Source organism: Erpetoichthys calabaricus, chromosome 3, assembly GCF_900747795.2.
Source record: "Erpetoichthys calabaricus chromosome 3, fErpCal1.3, whole genome shotgun sequence".
Classification (NCBI taxonomy): domain Eukaryota; kingdom Metazoa; phylum Chordata; class Cladistia; order Polypteriformes; family Polypteridae; genus Erpetoichthys; species Erpetoichthys calabaricus.
The window spans coordinates 95,839,614-95,851,721 of record NC_041396.2 but is presented as its reverse complement, the minus strand read 5'-3'; the positions used below and the strand labels follow the sequence as shown (position 1 = coordinate 95,851,721).

At 36.0% G+C, this 12,108-nt stretch overlaps 1 protein-coding gene across 1 annotated transcript in view; it reads left to right on the top strand.

Moving 5' to 3' along the window:
- The window catches only part of xkr5a (XK related 5a), a 44,913-nt gene extending 33,887 nt beyond the window's left edge, over positions 1–11,026 (top strand). The window contains exon 7 of the mRNA XM_028797188.2: positions 9,591–11,026. Coding sequence (XP_028653021.1) covers positions 9,591–10,618 — 1,028 coding nt within the window. The 3' untranslated portion in view covers positions 10,619–11,026. The remainder of the gene's footprint in view (positions 1–9,590) is intronic.
- Positions 11,027–12,108: the final 1,082 nt, after the last annotated feature.

Genomic DNA, 12,108 nt, shown 5'->3' with positions numbered 1-12,108 from the left:
GCCAGGGACTCAAATCCTGCAGTGCCAGACGTGTCCCCCTGCTTAAGCCAGTACATGTGCAGGCCCGTCTGAAGTTTGCTAGACAGCATTTGGATGATCCAGAAGAGGATTAGGAGAATGTCATATGGTCAGATGCAAAAAACTCTACTCGTCGTGTTTGGAGGAGAAAGAATGCTGAGTTGCATCCAAAGAACACCATACTACTGTAAAGCATGGGGGTGGAAACGTCATGCTTTGGGACTGATTTTCTGCAAAGGGACCAGGACGACTGATCCGTGTAAAGGAAAGAATGAATTGGGCCATGTATCATCAGATTTTGAGTGAAAACCTCCTTCCATCATCAAGGGCATTGAAGATGAAATGTGACTGGGTCTTTCAGCATGACAATGATCCCAAACACACCGCCCAGGTAACGAAGGAGTGGCTTCGTAAGAAGCATTTCAAGGTCCTGGAGTGGCCTAGCCAGTCTCCAGATCTCAACCCCATAGAAAATCTTTGGAGGGAGTTGAAAGTCCGTGTTGCCCAGCGACAGCCCCAAAACATCACTGCTCTAGAGGAGATCTGCATGGAGGAATGGGCCAAAATACCAGCAACAGTGTGTGAAAACCTTGTGACGACTTACAGAAAACGTTTGACCTCTGTCATTGCCAACAAAGGGTATATAACAAAGTATTGAGATGAACTTTTGTTATTGACCAAATACTTTTTTTCCACCATAATTTTCAAATAAATTCTTTAAAAATCAGACAATGTGATTTTCTGGATTTTTTTTTCTCATTTTGTCTCTCATAGTTGAGGTATACCTATGATGAAAATTACAGGCCTCTCTCATCTTTTTAAGTGGGAGAACTTGCACAATTGGTGGCTGACTAAATACTTTTTTGCCCCACTGTGTATATATATATATATATATATATATATATAATGTGTGTGTGTATATATATATATAATGTGTGTATATATATATATATATATATATAGTTTTGGCAGCCAAGCGCTTTTTTTCCAACCTAGAAGACCTCTCTTGAGATCCGTTTAATCGCCTCGTTGATTGCATGTCATCCAAGGTAGTTTCGATACCCATTTCCTGCACCAAGTCATCTCCCCTTGTATGAATGACTGTGTTAGTGGCCGAACTTCGTACAGGTCTTTGAACGCACTGAATACTTGTAACTGGTGTCAAGTAACAAAAATTATTTGTAAGTGATTTCGCATTGAAGTAATAGTAAAAACTTGATCACTTGGGTCAATACCTAAAGAAATACACACAGCAAATGCAATTGAGAATACACCAGAATCTGTGTGATTTAATTGTTGCTGTGCGTCTTCATAAACTATGGGAGGTTTGTAAGGAAACAAAGCATGAAGGAAACGAAGCTGCTCTTCGGTGAGGTTGAATTTTTTATCAGCGTTTAAACTGTCATAGACATGAATTATAGCACCATCATAATAGGTACACACCCAGTGAGTCACTTGTTCAGTAGCTGCAGAAGGTAATATTTGAATATGTTTTGCATTTTGTGGAATGGGCATTATAGGTATATCAGGAGTCCACATTAGCAAAACCTTTTGAGGTTGGAAAATTGTATGCGCAGCTAAAATTTCGTTGAATTTGCTCATGTGATCTGTTGATAAATAATCATTATTTACCAACTCATTCATTGCAAAATCTGACAGTGGTAAGATCACTCCTTCCATAACACTAAACACAAACACTAAGTAGACACTAACACTAAAAAATGGAAACACCGCTGGGAAGAACACTAAATGAGATAAAGTAAAAGTCTACTAAACTTCTTTATTATAACTGCTTTATTATAGCTGGTGAGGGGACGCTGGCGCACGCTTGTTGTTGCCGCTCCTCCCTGTTAACAACACTTTTCGCAAAATTCGCCTTAATTCTGCACTTTCTTACGCTTGTTTTATTTCGTTTATTGTACGTATAGTTCGTGGATACAGCTGACTCGATTGCATGGATTTGGCTTAATATTTACAGATTTTATGGACTCCACTTTACTGGGAATAGCTGAGTCTGTGGATCACAGGACGAGACCTACGAACATTTCTTTGTACCTGGCGATGTAGCACCTCAGGATGATCTGTCTCCGTGATTTTATTTTCGCTATGCTGATCTGCTCCCGTTTCATCTTACAGTACTCTACGACCGGGAACTGATCTGATGTTCATACTAACCTGGCTTATGGCTCCAGGGCGATCACGCCTGAAATTACCAAGCGTTACTGTTTATGGCTGTGTATTGGAACATCCAAATCCTGCTTCCTCCTCCTGCTGTGCTTTCTGCTGCTTGCTATCGCCGCTCACCTACGCTACCACACCCGCCTGTCCTACCGGCTCCGTTGTGCTGTGCTGCTTCTACACTACTATCAGCTAAGTATCACTCACTATTTTAGCGCTTTGAGTACTGAGAAAAGCGCTATATAAATGTAATGAATTATTATTAATTATTATTAAACACTAAAGTACAAAACCGAAGTAGAAAGTAACACTAAACCGCATCTCCGCCGGGAACACCGGCACACCGCGTCTACTAAACACTAAGAAACACTAAGTAGAAACATTAAAGAAAAAAATACTATTCAGTAAGTAGCGCGTCTACTAAACAGTAAATCAGTAAAGGAGAAAGGACTAAACACTAAGGGAAAAGAACGGCAAGACCGCGCCAGCTGCAGAGCTCAGCTCGGAGCAAAATGAAGTGAATGAAATGAGGTGAATGGGATGATCACGTGACTCCAACACCCGCCTTAACTCTCCGTCCCTCCACAAACACAGTCTCTCGGATCCCAACTCTCCTTTATATATATATATATATATATATATATATATATATATATAATATAGAGAGAGAGAGAGAGAGAGAGCGAGAGAGACACAAAATACCCGCGCGAAGTACTGCTTTAAAATTTTAAATAATAAACTGAGGGAAAATATACCAATAATTATTTGTTAAGGATCTCTTTGTATACCATGTTGTCAGTTCGCCCCTCCGGTTGTAATATGACCAAGCTGTGCGCTGTGCTTACTCTTGAGCATGCAACATATAGTTGGCTATGTGAAAAGCAAATCAAGAACGGCAAGACCGCGTCAGCTGCAGAGCTCAGCTTGGAGCGAAATTAAGTGAATGAAATGAGGTGAATGGGAGGGGAGATGATCACGTGACTTCAACACCCGCCTTAACTCTCCATCCCTCCACAAACACTGTCTCTTGGATCCCAACTCTCCTTTTTTATATATATATATATATATATATATATATATATATATATATATATATATATATATATATATATATATAGATTGTGCTGTTCCCCATAGCAAACTTAATCTTAGTCCATTCAGTTTGGGGTAGTTTGCTCACTTGTGTAGGGTACACCTTTGCCTTTGGAGAAAGCATCAGGCAGACCATTAAGAAATCCATTTTTGCTGTATGCACTACTCATATAAGGCCTATATGTTTGTCAGATTTTTAGAGCTGCATTAGACACAGCCATTAAAGCTTAAAAAAATCTGTTATACTTGTAAAAGCCAGTACAAGAATGCGAGTGGAGAATAATATTAACAAGGCTAAAACCTATCCATGCTGGTTTATTTTATTTATTTATTTTTTGTAAAAGATTCATGAAGAGCACTTGCAGCACCAAACTTAAGGCAGTAGCCACCCCTTGGTGGGACACCAGTCCATCACAGAGTCCACTATGGCATACAAAATTCTCGCGTATGCCATGCCGTTTATCCTGAAATGTGTATGTTTTAGACATGGAGGAACCTAGAGTGTGTGCTGTCTACTCCTGGTGCTTCTATCCAGCAGAGATACAACACAGCCCCATTTCAAAATCCATCACAAGGTGTTACAGTCAATCATAATGATTTAGTTTTTTTTTCTCTCCTTATAAGCTGCACAGGCAAAATGCTTAAAGAATAAGTTTAGTATTTTTCAAGTCAAAGTTATTTTTTCACAAACGTCGTATATATGCATTTGCCATGCAAAACTCTGTTTTACACAGTTCTATAAATTTTTAAAAATATCTTGCCCTCATTGGCACTTTACAGTGGAGGCTAACAGAGCATGATCAGAAAATAAAAGCTTAGAAACTTACAGAATATGTTGGAGTATTGATCAACATCTTGTGAACATACACACATTGTAAAATAGTTCATACATGTCATTTTTGAACAAAAAATGCCAATATTATAACATTCAAATTTCAGCCATTTTAAAAGAAGAACATTGTGCACGCCATTTCAGTGCTTGTCTTTTTCTACAATAATCTTTCAAACCGTTGCATTATTTCCCTTTGAAACATTAAATCACAGTAATTTTTCATGCCATGTGGTTGGCTTTGTTTTGATTTTCTTCTGTATTAATGTGAGAACTCACACAAGCGAATAGAAAATATTTCCTTACCACGAGAAAGATAGTACCAGTAATATGCACTAAAATGATTATTTCCAGATGCGTTATGTTGTCACAGACATGCATAAGAAAATTGGAAGGTACTGTATGTATTCTTATATCATAACTTTTTCTGTTTCATTAGTAAGTTTTAAGGCTTTTATTTTAAAGTGGTGTTCAATATTCCATTAGCCACTATTGCAAACATCAGTGAGGGCATATATTTTTTTTAGTTTATAGAAGCACAGCTAGTAGTAGTTGAATAAAGCAACATATTCTAATTTGTAGATCTTTTTCAATGACTACAAAGCCAGATGACTGGAAATTGCCCTTAAGAATTTTCTAACAGAGCACAATTTATTTTTTCTTCAGTTATAGCATATCTTCTAGATTTTGAGGCAGCAAAGCAAACCCATATCACCACCATGTTTGATCGTTAGGTAATGCTTTTATTGTTTTGGTTATTTTATTATTCCTTCACTGAATACTCGATTGAAGTACATTGAGAGCCATAATCACCAAATGGAAAATGTTTGGAACAGTAGTGACTCTTCCCAGCAGTGGTTGCCCTACCATGATTTATCCTGATTTATTGTACAGCATAAAAATCATCCAGAAAATTGCAAAAGCTCTTACAAAATATCCAGCAAATGTCAGGCTTTTCTTGCCTCAGCTAGGGTCAGTGGTCCAGACGCCATAAACAGATGGTCATCATTAGAGCGCAGCAAAGCAGAAACCACTGCTAATAAAAGAAGAACACAAATGTTCATCTGTCACTTACCAGGAAGCACCTTGCTTATCCAAAGCTCTTTGGGAAAATGTACTATAGACAGATGACACCAAAGTGTAACTTTTTCAACTACATCAATACCATTATGATTGGCAAAAGGCATAATTATAATATAAAAAAAAAAAAATCAGACGTGGTGGTATGGGCTTGCTTTGCTGCCTCAGAATTTAAAGAATTTGATATAATTGAGGGAACCATAAATTCTGCTGTATATTAGAAAATTACAAAGGGGAATTTCTTGTTATTTGTCTATTAACTGAATATGCAGAGTGTTTTGCTCATACAGTAACAATCATCGAAGACACAAAAGGGAGTCTACTTCAAAATGGTTCAAAAGAACCAAAATAAAACATTTTTGACTGGCTCAGTCAAAGTCCAGACTGCAACACAATAGACATGCTGTGGCAGGACCATGCTTGAAAACCTACTAATGTTTCTCACTTAAAGCAGCTCTGCAAGAAGGAATGTACTAATATTCCTCCATATTAGTGTGACAGAATAATACTGAATTAAAGTGTTTGAAGGTGCAGTTACTTTTTCATATAGTGTTAAATAGCTATATTCATTTAACAAATGAGATGAGAAGGTGCTATTTGTCTATTCAGTTGAATTACTTCTTAGATTTTGGATAAAGACCTGAAACCAGTGTCATAAATTTGTAATAACAGAGGAAATTAGAGAGGGGCAAATCCTCTTTTTTTCCCAATGGCGTTGTACTTAATGTATGTCCCTGGCTTGAACCAACACATTTTATTACGTACCTTACAAAAGGAGCAGAGTTTGGAGAAATACTACTGGCTCACATTTTACTTTTGTATGTTTAGACTTAAATGTTAGTCAGGAAGTAGAGAGGCACTAAACGCAGTATAAAAAGGCCTGTGAGGTTGAGTTTTTTTAATAGTATGAATGTAGGGAATGCAATCAAATGAAGCAACTGCAAACTGAATAAGAGAATCAGCATGCAGGATACTGACCTGCAGAGAGTAAGGAAAACATGCAAGTAATTAGATAAGGCAGGAAAAAAATATGTTGGCAAAAATATATCTAGAAAAGAAACATTTTGGGGGGCAAAATGGGAGGGAAATATTGCAGAGTTAATGCCAGCATTTCGTACAGGAAGCAATCTGTACAATGTAACCACAAGTACAAGTAATATATGTGACAGATTAATTAAATGATGTTAGAATTGCTGAAGTTAAGTAGAGAGACAAGGGTTACTTTGATTTTTCCAGAAGGACAGCTCTGTTGTACAAGTTAGAAGGGTCTGCAGTGGTATGTTCAATCAAGAAATGTGTAGATAGAGCACTGTTATAAATTTTGCCCACGTTTGAAGCACATCACTACCAGGTATTGGTATTCTGGCTGTCTACCCTGGTATTTTACATAATTGTATGACATAGTGTAAGAAAATGGGTTCAGTAAAATTATTCAAGGTTGGAAGTGCAGTACAAAATCCAATAAGCAGAAACTTCGATAAGCTGACCTGGGTATTTGAAAAAGAACAACATCCAGTAAGTTTGGGTAGAACTAATATTTACACAGCACCTTCAAGTCATCTGTTATGTAAATTAATGTGGTTTGTTTGGGGGAACATGGACATGTCTTACACTAAAATTAGGAAATTGAGCTCACTGGGATGCCAAATGTGTCACGTGAGCACAAATGGAGTAAAATGGAGAACTTTGCTCAATTCAGAGAGAACATTTATAGTTTATAATTTAGAATAATTTCCCAAAAGGATAGGATAATTTAATTTCTGTTTTAGGTTTGCATGGTGACATGAGTGAGTCATTGTCACTAATTGCTCATCATGAAATCAATAAAAGGCGGAAAATAAATGTTAAATGATTGTCCATTATTTTCTATGCTATAGGACCCTTAAAGGAGCAATGAAATTCATTCTGCATTACTGTGCAAATTTTCTTTAGTTTGAATTGACTCATCAGTCCACAATGCATTTTTTCCTTTCTCTTGCTACTTGCTTTCCAGGTTCCTATAATTTCTGCCAATATGTATTGTGTCTACTTCCACAACATCTCATTGTACTTATTGTCACTTTGATATCGTAATTATGTTTGGTTTGCAAAATGACTTGTATTTATTATTTCTCAAAATAGTGCTGTAAAGAACAAAGATTGATTGATTGATAAGAGAAATTTGAATATAATTGTTGCACATATAAGAACTCAGACTTGCTTAGGGATAGACAGTTAAATTGTACCTGAACTGAAATGAATTTCAGAAGTAGAAGGCCAAAAAAAGTCACGATGCAATAATGTTTAGGACTTCTTGCCATCACAAAAACTTGAAAGACTTGGAATGTATTTTATGCATTTTAATTGAGCAAACTTTAAGTACAAATTTGAGGAAAGTGATACAGCAGAAGCCAGTAGGTGGTCCTAAGATTGAACATTAAGGAACTGCATTTAACATACAGTATACGATCTTCTAAATAAAAATGCTAACATTTGTTGTTTCACCATAGATGACCAAATTTTGCTGCATTTAACAATTTAACCCAACAGATGATACATGCAAATAAGGAATGAAATACCATGGCTATACCATTGGTCAGTTATGGGCAAGGCAGGTACTGCAAGGGAAGATTGCAAGACCAATAGTGTTATAGTTATAAATGAACTGTGGTACGTTTTGTCTGCACTCCATCATAAAGGAATGGCAACCAACTCCCTATGATATGAAAATGGTACATCTGTATATTGTGCTTAGCAGTTATTAAATAAAAAAATGAACTAAATCTAACTGGGGACTTATTACATGCTGATTCAAATAAGTTGGAAATTGTTGTGTATAAATGTGTGTGTATGTGTGTTTGTATGAGTCGTATTTCTATCTGTGTGTGTGTAAATGTACGTTGTATATGAGAGTATATACTGCAAATATTCAAATAAATACTGTAATAGTACTGTGAAATATGGCAAAAAATGACAGCATGAAATCTGAGTATAAATAATGCAATTTGCCATAAAATACATTTTTTTCTTTTTTCTTTGTGTTTATTTAATTAGTCCTGTTTTTTGATTTTTTTTTTTATATAGTGTGTGGGCATGAATATTTTATATATATTCACTGTTCAGCTACAACACTAAACCCACTGACAAGTGAAGTAAATAAAATTGACTTATCTTGTTAAATTAGGCAACAAGTGAACACAATCAATTCTTGAAAGTGATGTGTTAGAAGCAGGAAAAATGGGCAAGCATAAGGACCTGAGTGACTTGGACAAGGGCCAAATTGTGATAACTAGACGAATGAGTAAGAGCATCTCCAAAACAGCAGTTCTTATGGGGTTTACCAGGTATGCAGTGGTTACTACCTACCAAAAGTGGTCCAAGGAAGAACAACTGGTCTGGTCTGATGAATCATAATTTCTTTTACATTATATGGACAGTCAGGTGTGGTTTACGTCATTTACCTGGGAAAGAGATGATAGCAGAAAACACTTTTGAAAGAAGGGAAGCCGGTGAAGGTAGTTTGATGTTCTGGGTAATGTTCTGCTGGGAAACCTTGGGTCCTGACATTTATGTGGATGTTACTTTGACACCTAAAGACTGTTGCAGACCACATATACCCCTTCATTGTGATGATATTCCCTGATGGCAGTGGCTGGCCTCTTTCAGCAGGATTATGTGCCCTGCTATACTGTAAAAATTGTTTAGGAACGGTTTGAGAAACATAACAAAGAGTTCAAGGTGTTGACTTGACCTCCAAATTCCCCAGATCTTGATCTGATGAAGCGTCTGTGGAATGTGCTTTAAAAACAAGTCCATTTCATGGAGGCCCTACCTCACACCATACAGGGCTCAAAGGATTTCCTGCTAACGTTTTGGTGCCAGATACCACAGGACACCTTCAGGTCAGACCTGCTTTGTTTGGGGGACCTACATAATATTAAGTGGGTGGATTTAATGTTGTGGCTGATCAGTGAGTGTGAGTATGTCTGTGTATATGTATATGTATGTATATATATATATATATATATATATATATATATATATATATATATATGGGCACAGTGGCGGATGTTAGCCGACTTGCTGACCAACCACAAGCGTTACCTGGTTGGTAACCACCCATACAATCAGATTGTGATTCAGACTACGAATGCCATGAATATGAATATATATATATATATATATATATATATATATATATATATATATATATATATATATATATATGAATATATATATATATATATATATATATATATATATATATATATATATATATACACACACACTATATGCATATACATAGAGTGAGAGATTTGTGTGTATGTATGTACTGTATATCTTTAATATAGTATATAAAACCGCTTCAAATGCCTATTTACTTAACAGTATGTATCATTTATTTACTTTGCAGGATGTATATCTTTAATTCTATACTACCGTTTTCTACATCCTAAGTCCACAGAAATCTCTACCAACTTCCAAACTGTGTACTCAGGAAATGCATGCTGGACCAAAGAAGAAACATCGTTGCCCTCGGGAAATATGCCCATTTGTGTCCCTACTGAGTGCCAAGCCCATGAAGCACTTTCTTTTACTGGAATATTTCAGACTGATTTGGAAAATGGTGAAATTTCTACTCAGGTTACAAATGCTTTGCAATCTCCTGGGAACAAAGGACACCACCACTGGTTACTGGTTAAAGTGGCTTTAAAGACAGGTGACGAAGCAAAAATATTTCAAGGTTATGGGGCAGGAGGAGCCACTTCAGTTTTAGTACTGCCAGATCATGATGAACTCAAAGATGAGAATGTGCAGAAGGAAACAGAGCCAGAAGAGAGATCTCCATCAGAAACAGAAGGTGAATGGGCACATGGTGTTTTTCCATATTCAGAATCTGAAAACATGGATGTTTCACAGTACCTCAGTGTTCAAGCAAGCCCTGAGATGGCATCCTTTCAAAGACTTGCAACCAATGAAAAGTTTGGTATTTCCTCAAAATCACCTAGTAGGGGATCTCCTGAAAGAAGATCTGTTTGTTTTCAAGAAGGTCTTGAATATGTTGGTACAAAAGCATGTGTACAAAGTCCAGTGGAATCTGAATGCAGTTCAACATTATACTTCAGTGCTGATCTTCAGTCCCCTAATGATGCAGACAAAGAACTCTCAGAGGGAGAAGTGGAAGATGAGAGAGCTGTATTCCCATCTCCTTTAAACGAGTGCAGCCCCATTACAAAGAGCAAAAGGCAAGAAAAGAATAGCATGAATGTAGTGCCTAAAGGAATACTAAGCAAAGGTGAGCAGGTGTCTCAGCTGGCAGCTCAACCTCGATTCACTTCCACTCCCAAATCAGATAATGAAATCCAAAGCAGAAAGTTCAGAATCTCAGGAGTTAGAAAGCCGATTGTTCCATTTGGAGCTGGGAATAGTGACGGTATATAAAAACCATAAAGCAGTTAACTGTAGAGAAAGACTGCTGAGGTACTGGTTTTGGGAGACACTTCATAAAGTCCTACTGTCTCCTCTCCTAGAAGAGTAAATGCACTTAGGAACAAATATCTGCATGGAAAAATGAAGAGAGACTATATAATAATATGCCGAAAACATGTTTGGTTTTACCCCATTTAACACTTCTTTTTTTATAAAATTACTAAAATAATTTATAATCGTTTTGTATGTTTTTAACAACTTGGTACTGAGTTACAATCTCATTTAATTATTTATTAAGTTTTAAACTTTGTGGTAGAATTTTTTAATATTTAAACAGTTAAATTTTCATTATGATGTTGGCCAGTTTACTTTTAATTTAAAAATTCTAATATTTTCCACAGCTAGGTAATGCTGTTTTTTGTTTTTTATTTTCTTAACTGTTATAAATGTTACTAAAACTGTGAATTAAATGACTATTTTCACCAAGCTTCCTCTGCAAAAAATTAAAAAAAAAAAAAAAGTCCCTTTTTTTTTTTTTTAATCTTAAATAAACCTCAGGACATATTCCTACCAATTTTAATACCTCGGTATTCCACAATGCTGTAAAGACGTACTTGTTATTCCAAATGCAACAATTTGCATCACCTATTTGAGTCTTACAAACAAAACGTTTACATGTCAAATTGGCATTGTACTACAAGTTTTGGGACTCTGTTTTCTTGCCTTGTGCCTGCTGCTTATGAGAAAGGGTCTAGACCCCTGTGACAATGACCAGTGTTTAGGAAAGGACACAATTTGTTTTGAAATACACTTTTCTTAGTTTAATTGTGGCATAAGGATGAGAATGAAATGATTTAAAGCAAGCCATGCTGTTCTTGGAGGAGGAGGAGGAGGAGGAGTGAGTGTTTGTATATGTATATATACATGATAAGCTTTCAGCATGTACCAGTCTATAATAAACTTGAATTTGAAACTTAATGTATTCACTGCATTGAGAACTATTTAAATGGTAATGAAGTTTAATAGCATGTATCCCACAATGAGTATACTGCTTATTTTAATAGTTTTAACATTAATCACAAGATACTTACCTGATTATAGGTAAATGGTAAACAATGTTATTATTAGTAAAATATATGTCTGTCTCTTGTATACAAATTACATTCCTCAGTTTATTTTTCTTTCTTCCTTTGAACTTTTAAATCAATACCATCTTCTATCTCATTTCACTAAATAGAATTGAGTCTTTTTAACGATTTCTTTAGAGATATAGAAGAAGAAAGAAGTTATATTTGTCAACTAAATACAACTAGTGGGTATAACTTGAAGAAAATCTTATTCAGATCTAGCTTACATAACTCCACTCTTTGCGGTGCTGAACAGTGTTCTGCTATATCTTTTGACTTTTTTACTAAACATGTTTCCTGAGGCATACCATTTTATTCATTTGGTGATTTTAGTGTTTATCACTTTACTTAAAGGGTCTTCCATAAATTGTTTTT